This window comes from Mus caroli, unplaced genomic scaffold (genome assembly GCF_978045245.1).
Source record: "Mus caroli unplaced genomic scaffold, Mus_caroli_1 scaffold_18, whole genome shotgun sequence".
In the NCBI taxonomy this organism is placed as follows: Eukaryota; Metazoa; Chordata; class Mammalia; order Rodentia; family Muridae; genus Mus; species Mus caroli.
Genome location: NW_028227273.1, coordinates 51,947,841 through 51,964,203, shown reverse-complemented (window position 1 = coordinate 51,964,203; position 16,363 = coordinate 51,947,841). Strand labels below are relative to the sequence as shown.

The 16,363-nt window shown below is 37.4% G+C and overlaps 1 protein-coding gene across 3 annotated transcripts in view; it reads right to left on the bottom strand.

The window, feature by feature from the left end:
* The window catches only part of Cd2ap (CD2 associated protein), an 85,083-nt gene that overhangs the window by 31,495 nt on the left and 37,225 nt on the right, over nt 1-16,363 (bottom strand). For 2 of the 3 annotated variants that reach the window (XM_021186459.3, XM_029471066.2), the window contains exons 4-9: nt 15,909-16,009; nt 11,349-11,469; nt 6,381-6,568; nt 2,762-2,840; nt 2,118-2,212; nt 685-789 (exon numbers count right to left, since the gene is read on the bottom strand). In XM_021186459.3, coding sequence (XP_021042118.1) covers nt 685-789; nt 2,118-2,212; nt 2,762-2,840; nt 6,381-6,568; nt 11,349-11,469; nt 15,909-16,009 — 689 coding nt within the window. The remainder of the gene's footprint in view (nt 1-684; nt 790-2,117; nt 2,213-2,761; nt 2,841-6,380; nt 6,569-11,348; nt 11,470-15,908; nt 16,010-16,363) is intronic. The other variant, XM_021186460.3, reaches the window with a different exon arrangement.

Here is a 16,363-nt window from a genome sequence, read left to right as displayed (position 1 = left end):
TGTTGCTCCAAGTTGTAAAAAGTAACATAATAAATGCAGAAAAAACAGCGCTCACTCATTGAGGAAAGACTAAAGTAGAGTGAATGCAATATAGCAAAGGAAAGAACTCAGACAACCTAAGCTTCTAGAATTGCCAGCGGTGGACTTAATTAAAGACTCCAAGAATTAGTGTGCTCTACATAGGCTGGAACTGAAGATGACAGTGCTGTGTACATCTAACTGCTCTGCCTTCTGATTTGTAAGCTAAGGCAGCCTTGCATGTGGAGAAAGTGTCAAGGCATCAAAAGGCAGACGAGCTAGTACAAACAAATGATTCAGTGTTTTGTTAATACAGAAATAATACATGTATAAGGAGGCTAATGCTCAGCTTCAAATTACCTTGAATTGACACTTTTCATTAGCATTAAATAATTTCATTCAGAAAATTAAGAATATATTCAATTTATATAAAGCCAGCTTTTTGGCAAGTCAGAAAAGGTAGACAAGTGAAATGGGGTTTTCAGTACAATGTCAAGAATAAGATACAGGACTAAAATATAACACAGTTTCATGGCAAACCAATTGTTACTTAAATGTACAATCTTATGAAACTATGAAATTTATCTAGTAGCAGTGTAAAAAACATTATTGAAAAATATTGGTAAACAACATATTATCATCATTAAAATACAAACCAAATCTTACTGGAAAGTCTTTATCTAGTTCACTTATCTGAACAGCAAAGTTATCTGGGAACACTCCTTCTTTACCATTCAGTTCACCCTTCCACCAGCCTGCTTCTCCAGTCTCCTAAAATGCAAACCAAACAGTTACACTAATGGAAGCTGTGTGTGTGTGTGTGTGTGTGTGTGTGTGTGTGTGTGTGTGTGTGTAATAAAGGGGTCCTTTACCAGCTAGCCCAGGCTGCCTCAAATTTACCATAATCCTGTTCCTATCTCTGCAGGCATGAGCTGGTAGTTATCATTAAATGAGAGGAAAGCTCACAATGAGCTAAGAAAGTGAGGAAGTCCATTAGCTTTAGAGGGAGGGCAAGGGCTGGCTGGGGTAGGCAACCTAAACACTAGTATAACGTTTTCCTAGAACAAAATATTCTCTGAACATTAATTTCAGCCTGAGTTACAAAACTGGATTTAATACCTAGGTGTGGCTGACACTCACAGATCACTGAGTTTGAGGCCAGCTTAGGGAGGTCCATGCTAGCCAGAGCAAGACCCCCTTCAACAACAACAACAAAAAAAACCCCAAACATCTGGGTTTAATGTTTTAACACATCACAGAATTATAGAAAAAGTAAATATTTATTATTCTCTTATAAGTAATAGCATTCTGTCCAGCAGAGCACTTTTTTTTACATGGCCTTAGAATTTATCCTAATTTAAACAATCATTTATTTCTTTAAAATAGGTGTACTAAGACTGGGAACATGGCCCAGCAGATTAGAAGGGCTTGCAATCAAGCCTGATAACCTCAGTTCAAACCCGGTGACACACAGTGTGGAATCTGGAGAGAATCAATTCCTCCAAGTTGTCCTTGGACTTTCACATGAGTTGCGTGTGTACCCCTGCCATAGATTCACCCATTTCACAAGGGAAGATGAGTCCCACACCTGTTACTTACTAATAAACATTTAGGTTATACAATTCTTTGAGTTAATAAAGGAATACATAATGTGATCACTGGTCACTTCTTTTTCTTTTTCAGATTTCTTATTTTAAACATTTGGATATTTTGTCTACATGTGTGAATGCATCATGCACATGTCTGATGCCTGTAGAAGTCAAAAGAGGGTATCTGATCCCCTGGAACTAGAGTTATAATGGATCTAAGCAACCATTTGCGTGTTGGGATCGGAACCCTAGTCCTCTGTAAGAGCAGTAAGTGCTCTTAGGTGCTCAAACATCTCTCCAGCCCAGGATCACTGGTTTTTAATATATCAATTTTAAGTAATACGCAAGACAAAAACCTTTTAAAAGAATCACTTTATAAGCTTGTATTTATGTTCCAAGTTCCCAAAACCCCAAAACAAAAACAAAGTCCCAGCTCATCTGAAGTTAATGCTCTACAGGCAATGCAAGAAGGTACTTCTGTGAGGGATGGCTCTCACTAAAATATCTTACCTTACTTATCAAATGGATAATCTCCCCTTCTCTAAATGTAAGTTCATCTTCATTGGTTCCTGTATAGGGAAATAATGTTCTACAATATTCCTTAGCTGAAACAAAAGAATGTAAATACTGTGACTTACAAGTTGATTATGTAGCAGGTACTTATTAAGCCTCTGTGCAAAGTAATATACTCAATAAGCAATTAAAGGTTAAATAATTTTATTTATTTATTTATTTATTTATTTATTTATTTATTTATTTATTTGGTTTTTTCGAGACGGGGTTTCTCTGTGTAGCCCTGGCTGTCCTGGCACTCACTTTGTAGACCAGGCTGGCCTCGAACTCAGAAATCCACCTGCCTCTGCCTCCCGAGTGCTGGGATTAAAGGCGTGCGCCACCACGCCCGGCTGGTTAAATAATTTTAAAACGTATAATCAACATTAAGAAAAATTTCACTATCACTCAAATATTACTCAGTGTCTGATATGTATCAGGAATAGATAAACTTCAGAGAGATTCTAAAATCTAAAACACAGCACAACAAAATTCTCACCCTTATGCACTATTCTGGGAATTAGTACAGTGTCACACGTCCGTCTGTTGAGTTAGTAATATAAAAGCATATTTATACTATAGTGGTTTATTTTAGAGCTTACCTTTAATCTTGCCATCAATGTCTGGTTTTGTTACCTCCACATTCTGAGTTCTAGATCCCAGTGGCTGTAGGATTAAAGGCTAGAAGAGAAAAAGACACTATTAACTAGCTTAAGTTAAAATAAAAATAATACACTTTTTAAAGACTTTACTTTTTTGAGCTGGGGAGTGTAGCCGCCTGGGGCCACACTAACTGGGTTCCGGAGTGGGAGGCCGGAGCTGTATGGGAGAGAACTGCGAGAGAAACCAAGAGACCAAGACTGATTTCCGATCAAGGCCCCATGTTTACTAAGAGTCTGTGCTTATAAAGGGGGAGGCCCATTCCCTGCCACGCCAGGCTTCTTGATGCTTTGTTGTTAAGTTGCTAGCACTAGTCTGTCAGAGCTTTCAGCATTAGGTCACCAAGTCCACAGGTTGTTGGCTATCTCAGGAATCCCTCAGGAAGACAGGTTCAGCCTCTCAGCCATAGGCGGAAGGCTCCACCCCAGGTGGGCTCATTCTCAGTGGCAGCAAGGTCTGAATCAGCCTGCTTCAAGGCTGGGGAAGGCTACGGGGGAGACGGCTCAGTGGTTGAGACTACCTGTTGCTCTTCCAGAGGATGCAGGTTCAATTCCCAGCACCCACCTGGTGGCTCACAACCATCTGTAACTCTAGTTTCAGAAGATACAACCCCCTTTCTGGTCTCCAAAGGTACTAGGGATACATGTAGTACACAGGTACACATGTAGGCAAAACACTCACACACATAAAACAAATAAGTCTAAAAATATATTTTAAGATTTTACTTTAATTTTAAATGTATGTATATGCCTGCATGTGGAAACATGCACATGAATTCAGCTTCCGTAAAGGCCAAAAGACAGTTTTAATGCCTGGAGCTCGAAGTACAGATGGCTGTAAGTCTATTTTTATTACATGATAGGTGTTGTGCATGTATGTTTACCTGTGCACAGAGTGCCCATGGAGGTCAAAGAGGACAGTGGACTCCCTGGGACTGGAGTTATAGACAGTTGTGAGTAACCAAGTAGAGAATCTAACCCAGGTCTTCTGGAAAAGCAGCCAGTGCTCTTAACCACTCAGCCATCTCTCCAGTCCCAATAGCCACTATTTTTAAAAACAATCTAAAACTATTAACTGTACTCTAGTATTCACATTATGATTTAATAATAAAATGTCTAAAATAAATGTATATTGAAACTTAATCTTACAATTTTCTGCATCAAGTGAGGATTATCAATCTTCCTTTTTACATTAGGAAGCAGCTAACCCATCAAAGCAGTAATTATAGTCCTAAAACTCAGTTCTCAGCCTACAAAAACGCATCGACTCTTAGCAACATTAAACCTTAAAACAGAGCGGATTTTTAAAATTTACGTTACTTATCTATTATTTGAGAATTTCTTACAAGTATACAATGTATTTTTGAGGCTTCGTATATGAGTATTGCATCTACACCACTCCCACCCATCCATCCCTGAAACAGAGGGAATATTTAGCACTCTCTGAATGAAAATATTTAGGTACGCTAACACAGTAAGCTTATATAGTCTACTTAGACATTTCTCCATACAGTATGGAAGGTCCTGCACCACCTTCAACAAGTGTTTCCTTGAGTATCAATAGGCAGAATTATATATGACAACAGTCTTCAATGGTTAAAAAAACTAATATATTGATAATTAATCTATCACTATTTTTTTGTGTGTGTCTTCCAAAATACTTTAATTTCTCCCAGGTTTAACTAGATCTTTTAATATGGTATTACTCTACTTTATTACGTAATGTAACTCTGAGATTACTCTCACTAATAACTGAGTAGTGGATATCATTAATTATGACTGGCAGGATACTCACATAACATCACTAATCAAATTTAGAGCTCAAAGTGTCCCTCACAGAGCAAGAAGCTATAGAATACAATGTCACAAAACTGAGAGTTCAGTCCATTATAGCCCATAATTTATTCTCTGTCATTCCTTTACATTTTTTTTTTAAAGAAAGAATTCACTATGCAGTCCTAACTAGCCTGGAACTTGTGTAGACCAGACAAGTCTCAAACTCACAGAGATTTGCCTGACTCTGCCTCCTGAGTGCTGGGATTTAAACATATATATCATCACACTGAACTAGGCCCTAAAATCTTAATGCCACTTAGTCTCAAAGATCAGAAAGGGCAGGGCAGGGCTGGGCAGGAAGCAGAAGTGCTCTTTCCAGAATCCACCTCACAATTAAATAGAAAACGATGTAGCACACAGATAGAGAAGAAAACTTTTGAAAACCACTATCTTGAGAGAAAAACAAAGAATTTCACCAGCCAAATGAATCGTAGCTGAATTGAGTAAATAATGAAATGCCTTAAACTTCTGAGAGCAAGGGAGGTACAAATGAATTACAGGAGATGGCACAGCAGGTAAGTGCACTTACTGCTTTTAAAAACCCAGGTTTGGTTCCCACCATCCTCATAGCAGCTCATGTACATAGACCTCCAGTTTCCGAGGATCCTCTTCTGATACCCTCTGGCTCATGTGTGCACATGTAACACACATATACACACAGGCACGCACACACATGAAACTATTTTTTAAAATGAGACTTACAGGGATTAAGTTAATTTCCTCTGAAGTAACTGCTTAGTTTGTATCTCCAAAATACAGACACTGGGAACAGAAACTTCCAAAGAAGTGTTCAAGCCTGCAATCATTTCCCCCGAAACAAAATCTTATAAACTATAGATTGTTCACTTGACTCCATTTTTAAAATGCTGGTAAAATGCTAATAAAATTATCCAATCACTCAGAAGTGATGTTAGTAAATTTAGTTACTATTGGGAATCCAGAAAGCCAGGTGGTGGTGGCTTATGCCTTTAATTTCAGTTCTTGGGAGGCAGACTGATCTGAGACTACCCTGGTCTACAGAGTGAGTTCCAAGACAGCCCAGGGCTACAAAGAAACCCTGTCTCAAACAAACACAAATAATCCAGAGAAAAGTGGAGTAGCACTTAGGTAATTTAATATTTCTTTTAATATTCACTTTTTAAAATAGCGCAATTTTAGGTATCTATTAAATTTAAAAAATAACAAATTTTAGCTTTAAAAGACAAAGAGAAAATATTTCCTTTTTATATTTACACTGATATAAATAAAGGCCTTATGGCTGCCACTAAGAAAAGTCTATCTAGGACTTACCAATTAATAAGCATCCTAATTTTATGACACCGAGACACAATTACAAACCATTAAAAAGTTCATTTCCCCATAAGCTTCTCATTCGTAAGTCCCTATGACCCCCAAAAGGAAATTAACAAACTTTCAAACTTTTATATCTTAAAAAAATGCTTAGTGATGAGGGGAGAGCTCCCAGGAGGACCTAGAATCACTAAGACATCAGACCGGCCTGTGGATAACATCTGTGAAGCATTTTCTGATTGCTGGCTCCTATGGGAAGATGTGTTTACCTGAGCAACGTAGAAAACAGATTTAATCTATGGCTCCTGTCTCCATTCCAGTTTGAGTCTTGCTTTGACTTCCCTCAATAACAGACTGAGACAGACTCTTTCCTCCCCCCCAAGTTACTTTTGGTCTGTATATATTACAGTGAGAGAGAACCAAGCCAGTACACTACCTTTTCTGTTTTTCTCTCCTCTGTTTCACTACTGGAAGTTCTTGTCCTAAGTTTCACAGAGCCTTCTTTAAAGATGTCTCCAAATCCAATTCCTCGGATTTTCTTTGGCTGTGCAACTGATCCGGGAGCAGATTCACTCCCATTCCCCGGAGATGGCAACGGTGAGGTAGGGCCAGTCAAAGGAACTTCTACAAGAATAATTTCTTTTTGAAGAATGACACCCAAACTTTACATTACTTTCTACAATATCTATGCCTTATACTATGTAATTTTTAAAAGGAATGATGTCAATAAAATAACATAGCACTCAAACATCCTAGAGCAGGATGTATATTACATTGAATTCTGTTGATAAATTGAATAAAACAGTAACTATTCTAAGTATATTTATTTGTATGACTAAGAAATTCAGGGAACTAACACTAAAGATTCTTAGCAAGATGCTACAGCTTATATAAAGGTTCGTGTGGTTTTAAGAGGTGGCACGCACTAGGAGATGACTGCTTCATGGAGAAGGATTAACGCTGCCGATAGGATTTGTAAGAATAGATTAGTTCGTCAAAGAGTACTGGACTATAAAGGAAGCTTCACATAGTAGTTCTTTTCCAAAAGGAAAAGACCCTTTGGTATGAATAGAACCATCCTAGATTCAGTATGTCTTACACAGAATATACCAAGTTCTACCTCTCTTGTAACCTGTTTTGAGGCTCTGACAGTATACTTACCAGTTTGGCAATCCTGGCCTGTCAATTTTCAGACCATTTATATTTGATAATTATTGATATTTAAACCCATTAACTTTTTACTTGTATTATTTACTTACTTTTATTCCTTTTCTCTCTTTTTCTCACCTTGGTTATCCCAGTATTAATGAGCATTCTGTTTTAACAGGTTATTAAATACACCTCTACAATAGCTCACATGTACACTGACAGTCACTGAACTATCTCACTAGTCACTCTAAAATCTGTCCCTTTAGTTCTTTCATTAAATTTATACAGCAAATGCTACTTCACATTTTGTACCCTCATGTAGTGACATAAAATACTTTTTTCAAAATCCCAAATATAGCCGGGCAGTGGTGGCACACACCTTTAATCCCAGCACTTGGGAGGCAGAGGCAGGCGATTTCTGAGTTCAAGGCCAGCCTGGTCTACAAAGTGAGTTCCAGGACAGCCAGGGCTACACAGAGAAGCCCTGTCTCAAAAAAAAAAAAAAGAAAAAAAAAAAAAAACAACCAAATATGGGGCTGGCGAGATGGCTCAGAGAATAAGAGCACTGACTGCTCTTCAAAGGTCCTGAGTTCAAATCCCAGCAACCACATGGTGGCTCACAATCACCTGTAATGACATCTGACGCCCTCTTCTGATGCATCTGAAGTCAGCTACAGTGTACCTATGTGTAATAATAAATAAATCTTTAAAAAAAAAATCCCAAATATGAACCTTTGTTGAAAAAGTAACAAGGAAATCATGAATTATACTGGGTGTTAAAGAAAAGAAATACAACACAGACACCTGAGGAAAACATTAATTAGAAACAATCCAGTTTACCATTATTCTTACAACAGTCTAGAAACTTTTAAAGATGACCCCACATTTTCTTGTGTTTGTGTATACACATGGGGAGGGGAGGAGGGAAGGAAGAAGAAGGGAGGAAGAATGAGACAAAGGGAGTTTATCTTGATCATCTTTATTTGGCTATTTCCATATTCCCTAGCGGACCTCTAACTCAAGATCTCCAAAATAAATTCACTATCTCTCCCAACTTAAAACTATCTCCAGCAACAGCATCCTCATCAACCCAAAGACTACCTGGTAATCTCTGAGCCCTCTTCTTCAGTTTCTCTCCACAGTTCACCATCATTAGGTCCTATGTAATATAGCATCTACTTCATAGCTCTCCCATTCAATTATCCATGTCTCTCCATCACCACAGCATTCTTCTAGTTTAGACAAATACTCTTTCTACCTAAATCACCAAAATTCTCTCAACCTGTCCTGTCACCTGACTCTTCTTCAGTTGTACTCTCCACCCTACAACCAAAACAATCCAGCTGTTAAAAACAGTTGGTCACTTTATACTCCCCTCTAAGCCTTCTCTGTGATTTAGTGCCTTAGCCTGAGTTTCTTCATCCTAAAGACTTACCACATTCAACTATTTAATCACAATCACTCTGATCTGAATGTCTTTCAGGATCTTGAAAAGCCTATGTTTTTTCCTTCACTCTTAAGTATGCTGAGGCACTGCCTATTTATTGAAGTCAATAATATAAATGGCTTCTTCAAAAAGCTTCCCCTTCTTACACAGATCTATAGTACTATGTTGTTTCTTGTCACAAATATTTGTAATGTGTCAAACTATATTAACTTTGACCTATTTAATAAATAGCCTTTTATTCTGAATGTAACTAAAGCTTCAAAGTTGGAGGGGGAAGTTGTTTTCTTATTAATCACTGAATCCCAGAGTCTGGCACAGTATAAGCACTCAATATACTAAAAAGAAACAAACTATGGGTGTTAAATTAAGTGAACAGCAGTATTAATATGCAGGATTTCCTTTCAATCTTTGACTGTTAGATCTCATATTTAATGTGCCTCTACTGACATGTAAATGGACTCTCAGATCATTGCTCAGACATCTCAATCATTGGTGAGGAAAATTAGAATCCAACAGGGAAATGACAGGGCAACAAAACTAAGAAATGCCTATTACCTTATTTCCTGTTCATGCCTTCTACACATTAAGTAGTGTAAAAGAAAGGAGCAGAAGCCCAGCTATAATTTATATTTTATTATAAAGTAGATAATCAGGAGTTCCAATTTCCTCACCCTTAAAGAGTACACCAATACCCTCAAAAGTTAAGTTTCACTTTCTAAACTGTGTGAAAAGTTCTCTATATACCAAAAAAGAGCACTATTCTTTCACTCACTGGGCAGCAACATGTCACACTATTCCACAAAATAGGTATTTTGCAATTAACAAAAATTTATATATTCTAATAAGTAGTTGGCTACACATGCCCACGTGTGTGCACGCACACGGGCGCACACACAGACTCACTCACATTAATAAACAGCAAAGTCTGCTTCAAGAAGAAATCAAATAAAAGACAACTGAAATTAAAGGGTTGGAAGTGTCTGGTTTTTTTATACAGAAGAGTCAGGAAAGGCATCAATACTGAAGTGATTAATAAAAGAATCTTAAATAAGACAAGAAGCTATCAGAATATTCCAAAGAGCCTTCCAAGCAAAGGCCCAGTGTGGTCACTACCCAAGTGTTCTGCATTCAGACTGAACCAAGTAGAAATGTGATTAGGTACATTTTGGCTGCTTCTTTACTCACTTTTTCTTGTTTTTACTTTTAAACACAGACACCTATTTACATTGCTTTAGGTAATATAGTGGTCTGAATAGGAATGGCACCCATAGACTACAGTTTGAATACTTGGCCATAGGAAGTGACTCTATCCAAGAGAGGTGGCCTTCTTGGAGGAGGTGTAATACTAGGGCGTAGGCTTTAAAGTCTCAGAAGCCCAAGCCACATCCAATGTGACATTCTCTTCCTGCTGCCTGCGGATCCAGAGGTAGAACTCTCAGCTCCCTCTAAAGCACCATGTCTGCCTGCATGCTGCCATGCTTCTTGCCATGATAATACTGGACCAAACCTCAAACTGTAAGCCAGCCCCAGTTAAATGTTTTCCTTTATAAGAGCTTCTGTGTTCATGGTTCTGTGTCTCTTCAAAGCAATAGAAACCTTAAGACAAGTATTATAAATAAAACTGGAAATTACTTAATATACACAATCAGATGTGTCTAAATTATATGCAAATTCTAGAACATTTTAGAAACTATAGTCCTCTGATATGCATGTCTGTATCGAACCTTAGAAGCTAGTCCCCAAAATACTAGAAAAACAATGCACTGAATCCACTCAAGAAAGATCAAAGCAAACACTCTTCAAAAGTTTCAATGTCCAGACAAGAAGATAGAAAATAAAGGAACGAGTCTAAAGACGAGAAATATTGTGTGTGGTTCTGAGACCAGAAGGAAAAGGGTCATTACAAAAGCACAATAAACCAATTAAAGAAGTCTAGAAATAAACTATGCATGAAACAATATCAATATAAAGTATCCTGATTTGGTGGTGATAATAATGTAAATATGAGACTATCCTTGTTCTCAAAAAATTAGTAAGATTTTAAAAACAGATATAGAGAGAACATGAGCAACAGTTAGCACAAGGTTAATTGTTTTTTTGTTTTTTGGTTTTTGTTTTTTTTGAGACAGGGTTTCTCTGTGTAGCCCTGGCTGTCCTGGAACTCACTTTGTAGACCAGGCTGGCCTCGAACTCAGAAATCCGCCTGCCTCTGCCTCCCAAGTGCTGGGATTAATGGCATGAACCACCACGCCCGGCCAAGGTTAATTGTTAACAGTGCATATATCTGTGTAAAGAATAAATGAGAACTCTTTCATTTTTTTATGTTTACCCAAGTTAAAAAGAAGCATTTCTAGTACATGTCTGTAATCTCAGCACCTGGGAGGCTGAGGCAGGAGAATTACCATGAATTTGAGGTCAACCTGGACTGTAGTAAGACCCTGGTTCAGAAAAAAACAAGCAAAGAAACAAAATTCTTCAAAAGATGGATTTGGCTACAGAGAAAACAAAGTCTGGTATAAGAATGCAGAAAATAAAAGTAAGGTGCTCCTGTAAATTTTCTTGATTATTAAGCTATGCCATTAACAAACTCAGCAGCTCAAAGAGTAGTACAGATAAGCAATGGGCTAAAACAGAATCAGGGAAATAAAAAGAACAAAGTATTCCACCAGGTTACCTTTTTTTCCCCTTTTATTCCCATTATACTTTGGTTTTTAAAACTACATTAGCTGAAACTGACTAAGCACACACAGGAACAATTCTAAGTAAGAGATACAGTCAGAGTCGCACCACTTCAGTGTCTCCACCAACCTGATTCCTCCTGAGCGTGCTGAGTTTCACCATCCTCTGTGGACTCTAATTCTTTCACAAAGTTTGAGGGGAACAGTCCCAACTTATTGTTCAGGGTTCCACTCCACCAGCCTTCTTCTACCTGAAAAAGTTCACAGCTCAAAAGTAATAAAATTCTTTTAAGTGAAAACCTTCATTCTATGGGGAAAAAGAAGAAATGGAGCTGTAAAAATAAATGACAGGTAATGATGTAAAAGAAGCACTTAAAAAAAAAGAAAAAAAACAAGGGAATATGATGTAAGTGGATAATATTTCTAAAATAGTATTAATTAGTCATGCATGGAAATAATCACATTACTTGCATTTTGCAATGTTTACAATGAGGACTTACAACCAATTACATCCTATGAAGCAAATGCTTTTTATTAAACTGACAGATAACATAGTTAAATGCATTAACTGAGAAAATACATAGCTCCTGACTGAAATAGCACTCACACATTACTGGGCCTTGCTTTATAAATATAACATATTTTTAGTTTAATAATTCTGTTTGAACAAAGTTTAATAACTCTTAAGAATATGAATTCCCAGACCAGTGAAATCTCAAACCAGTGAAATGATTCATCAGGTAAGGGTGCTTGGCTACCTTAACTACCTGAGTTTGATCCCTGAAATCCACACAGTAGAAGAAAACTGACTTCCAAAAGTTGTCCTCTGACCTCTATACATGTGCCATAAGCATAAAACACACACACACACACACACACAGTGTGCGCACACTCAGAAATTAAGAATACAGAAACTCAGAGTTCAATTCCCAGCACCCATCATCCCAGCTCCTGGAAATCAGCCGCCTTCAAGCAGCTCAAGTGCCAGCACACACATGCACATACCTGCACATAGACTCACACACACAGGCAGAATTAGAAATAAATTTTAAAAGAATAAAATGTAAAAACATTGATAAAGATATAATTTCCTAAGTAGTATAAAATTTTATTTTCCCCTTTCAGTTAAACAACGACAAAATAATTTTGTCTTTGTCTATTTCTTTATTGTGTTCACTTTATGTGTATGAGTATTTGCCTGAATGTTTGTCTATGTACCACATGTACGTAACTTCCACCACCACCACCACCACCCAGCCATAAGAAGGTGTCAGATGCCCTAGGATTGGAGTTATTGTGTGAGGTGCCTTGTAAATGCTATGAACTGAACTGAGATCTTCAAGAAGAGCAGCCAATACCAAGTCACCTCTACAACCCTGAAAAAAATTCACTTTCAAAAGTTCATCTAACAAGCACCTCCTTCTAAACAGAAATAGTCTCATGCAACAAATTCTTTAACAAATCATTTATACTCACTAATAACAAGATTGCTTAATTTCCATAAGTTAAAAAACATTCAATAAATTGCTTTCAAATATATAGTTTCTGCTATGGATGCTAAAGGATTTTAGTAACAGTAAATTTTGTCAAGAATACTGCTCACTGTCACCATTTCCTTATCAGCATTGCATGTGACATCACAGCTAGAAATATCTCATTTAAATAAATAATTTTCAATGTTATTAACCTTATAACTGAAAATAAACTTTTTTCTACATAAAACTTTTCTTGCTGTCCTGGAACTCATTAAGTAGACTGGGTTGGTCTCAAACTCACAGAGATCCACTTGTCTCAGCCCCTAGATTAAAGGCATGTGACAGCCTGAAAACCAACGTTTGATAAGTAATTCATGGAACAGGTGCTCAATATGTACAAGTCATGATATTACTACTAGTAAAAGACTCAAATCTTGCCTCTGAGAAATTCCTTCCTTGCCTTTGCTGAAACAGGTAAGTTGGGAGATTATTAGACTATAGCAATCCCAACTCTTTAATAAAACAATCTAATAAGCACATAGCTAGAACACAATGTTAGGCTTGGCAGCACATGCCTTAAATCCCAGCACTCAAGAGGAAGAGGCAGGCCAATCTTTCTACATGCCAAGCCAGCCATAACTACATACTATTTGTCTCAAAAAAAAAAAAACAAAAGTAAACTAATAAAAATGCAATGTAAAAATAAGCACTATAATCAAAGTGGAGATGAAGTGCAATAGGCACAAGCTTGAAAGTACTGGAACCTTCTCCCCTAAAAGTAAATGAGCAAAAAGCTCAATAGTGAGCCACAGTAAAATCTTCTAGATAAGAAGCATGGGGGTGAAAAAAGTCACATCAAAATAAATGATAGTTACAGACAATATAGTTGAAATACAAATCGCTAGGATACAGTATATTTGGAATGGAGCAAAGCAGCAAGCAGCAAGAGCTCAGGGGTTTTAGCAGACTTAAGGCAATAAGAAACTGGGCATGATGACTTGTGTGACCATAGAACTTACAATACAAGGGGGAAGCTGCTTTGAGTATGAGGCCAAGCCAAGCTAAATTGTGAGTTCTAGGAAGTGGACTAACAGAGTGAGACCCTGCCTTAAAGGAAGAAAACCTAAGATAAAGGACTGAAAATTATAGAAACACAAAGTGTGCTATGGGATTAAATATGACAAAATTCCACAGACACAAAGAAAGAACATCAGCTCATCATTTAAACTCCAAATATCAGCAGTTAGTTAAGAGTTATTTAATTAAGGAATTCTTGGGAAGAAGGGTGGTAAAGAACACTCATTCACTCACAGCAATAATAAACTGGGTATACTGTCCATGCCTAGAATCCCAGAACAGAGGCTGAGGCAGGAGGAACACCAGTTTAAGGTCAGTCTGAATGAACTATGAGATCCTATCTCTAAGAGATAAAAACACAAACTCATTTGAAAACAGAATGCACAGTCTAGCCTGTTGGCACATGCCTATAACACCAGTGCTCAGGAGGTGAAAAGAAAGGTGAATTTGAGGCCAGCCTGAGCTATATAATCAGACTCTGGCTCAAAAACACCAAGGGCCCACTATGCGCAGAACCCTGAATTTAACTGTTCCATCAAGGGAGGAGAAGGGCTTTCAAAACACACAAGTCAACAAGCTTCACACATTCAAACTCAGGCCACTGCATGTCAGGCATATATGAAGATAAGGTATCTCACACCACAAATACGGTCCCCTCAAGAACTGATCATCTCTGTGCTCTATCCTTTCACTCTTGATAGCTTTCTAAATGGTTCTATCTTTTCTGCAGTCCAAGGCTAGACTGTAAAAAGCACTTCCTCATGCTTGCTGATACAGCTGTACTTAGGAGTTGTGAAACTGCCATGCAAACCAAAGCAACCTCTATTCAAAATGTAGTCCAGATTTCAGACTAGAGAATATTTACAGTAACTTTACTGAGAATCTGAAGCTTTTTGATAATGTCAGCAGGTTTCAGAATCTGGCCCATTTCAGATTTGAGATCTGACATGCTGCCATACTTGAACAAATCTAAAGCAAATGGGAAGGACTCTAAATAGCTGTCCAAGTGGCAGTTCAAGTCTTCAAGGCTGTCAGACATTAGGAGTGAATAAAGGAGCTTTCTTAAGAAGGCTCTCACCAGCCTTACTTCTAAACCTTTCCGGCTGAGGCACCAAACAGCACAGAACACAGACAAGCAAACCCTCCTATCTGCATACTTGAGCCACACAACCCAGAAGCAAATTAGTAGTTGTTTTTGCCACTAATTTTAGGGTAGCTTCTTATGTATCATGAATAACAGCAATAAGCAATGTGATTCTGTGAGTCAATCTCTACCTCTGAGAAATGAAGACAAATATTCCTTCTCTTAGACTAACGTTTAAAGGAAATAAATGTGATCGACTGATTCAGCACAGTCCTTCTGACATAGCACCGCTCAATAAACCTTAACTGGTGTCACTATCAAATAACAGAGCAGAACTGCCTTCTGTATAACTATCCTAGAAGTTAACATAAACATTAGTGATAAATGAGAAATTATAACACAAAATCAATTTCTGCTACAATATATTTAATCAAATCACACTTTTGAAAACAGCATCCCCAACTGTCGAGCAAAGCTTCTAACATTCCTTCAATGAGAAAAGCAGATGTAAGAAATTAAATGCAACAATCCAAACAAGACAGACTTTAAAGCAATTTCAGCGTTGCACCCCTACACCACTCCTGTTGCTACTTTGTGCCAAGAGCAAATTCAGAATCACAGAAAAGGTTCTTCAATGTTTGGGGTTATTTAAATAACATTAAGTTTACTTTTTTAGCACTATTATAGTGGTGTGTGTACATAATGTGAATGTGGCTGTGCACATGCAATGTGCAGTAGAGGTCAGAGAGGAACATGGTAGAGTAATTTCCCTCTCTGCCTTTATATGGGTTCCAAGGATAGACCTTAGGTAAACAAGCTTGGGTGAGCTATCTTGCCAACATAAAATTATATTAATTTTAAGCTTAAAAAATATTTATTTTAAGTCCTTAAGGCAAACACACGAATATTATGTAGCAAGGACAAGTATAAAACTGTGTCTTTAAATTTACTTTTGTGGCATAAATTTTCACTAATTTGTATATTCCGACAAAGCCCTCCTCTAGAAGCCACACCATCAAGCTGCTAAGCTACTGTCCATGTACACAGTCCTTACCTCTTCAATGACGTCAATGACATCCCCCACGATCAATTCCAGTTCGTCCTCATTTTGTGGAGAGTAGTCAAAAAGAACTTTACACTGACGCTTTTTTGTCTCTACAAGAAATTATTTTTAAAAATAAGAAAGATCTTTTAAAAAAAAACAGCACCTTTCGTAACATACCACAATTATATGATGTATAAGAAGGAAAAAAGCAAATGATTTAAACAGTTAATCTCAAGCAACATCTGGGTGGTTTTTAAACACTTCTCCCATGACATATTATGTTCACCGCCAGAAAGTACAATACTTTTCATAATAGAAAACATGGATATGCCTGGTCCCTCCAATTACACAAAAGCAAAACATCCAAAACCAACTTTCAAGACTACGAAGACATTTTGACAATAACTCTGAATAACAAACTACTGCCCCAAGATTTATCTTCAGTCTGATCTATCTGTGAAAGG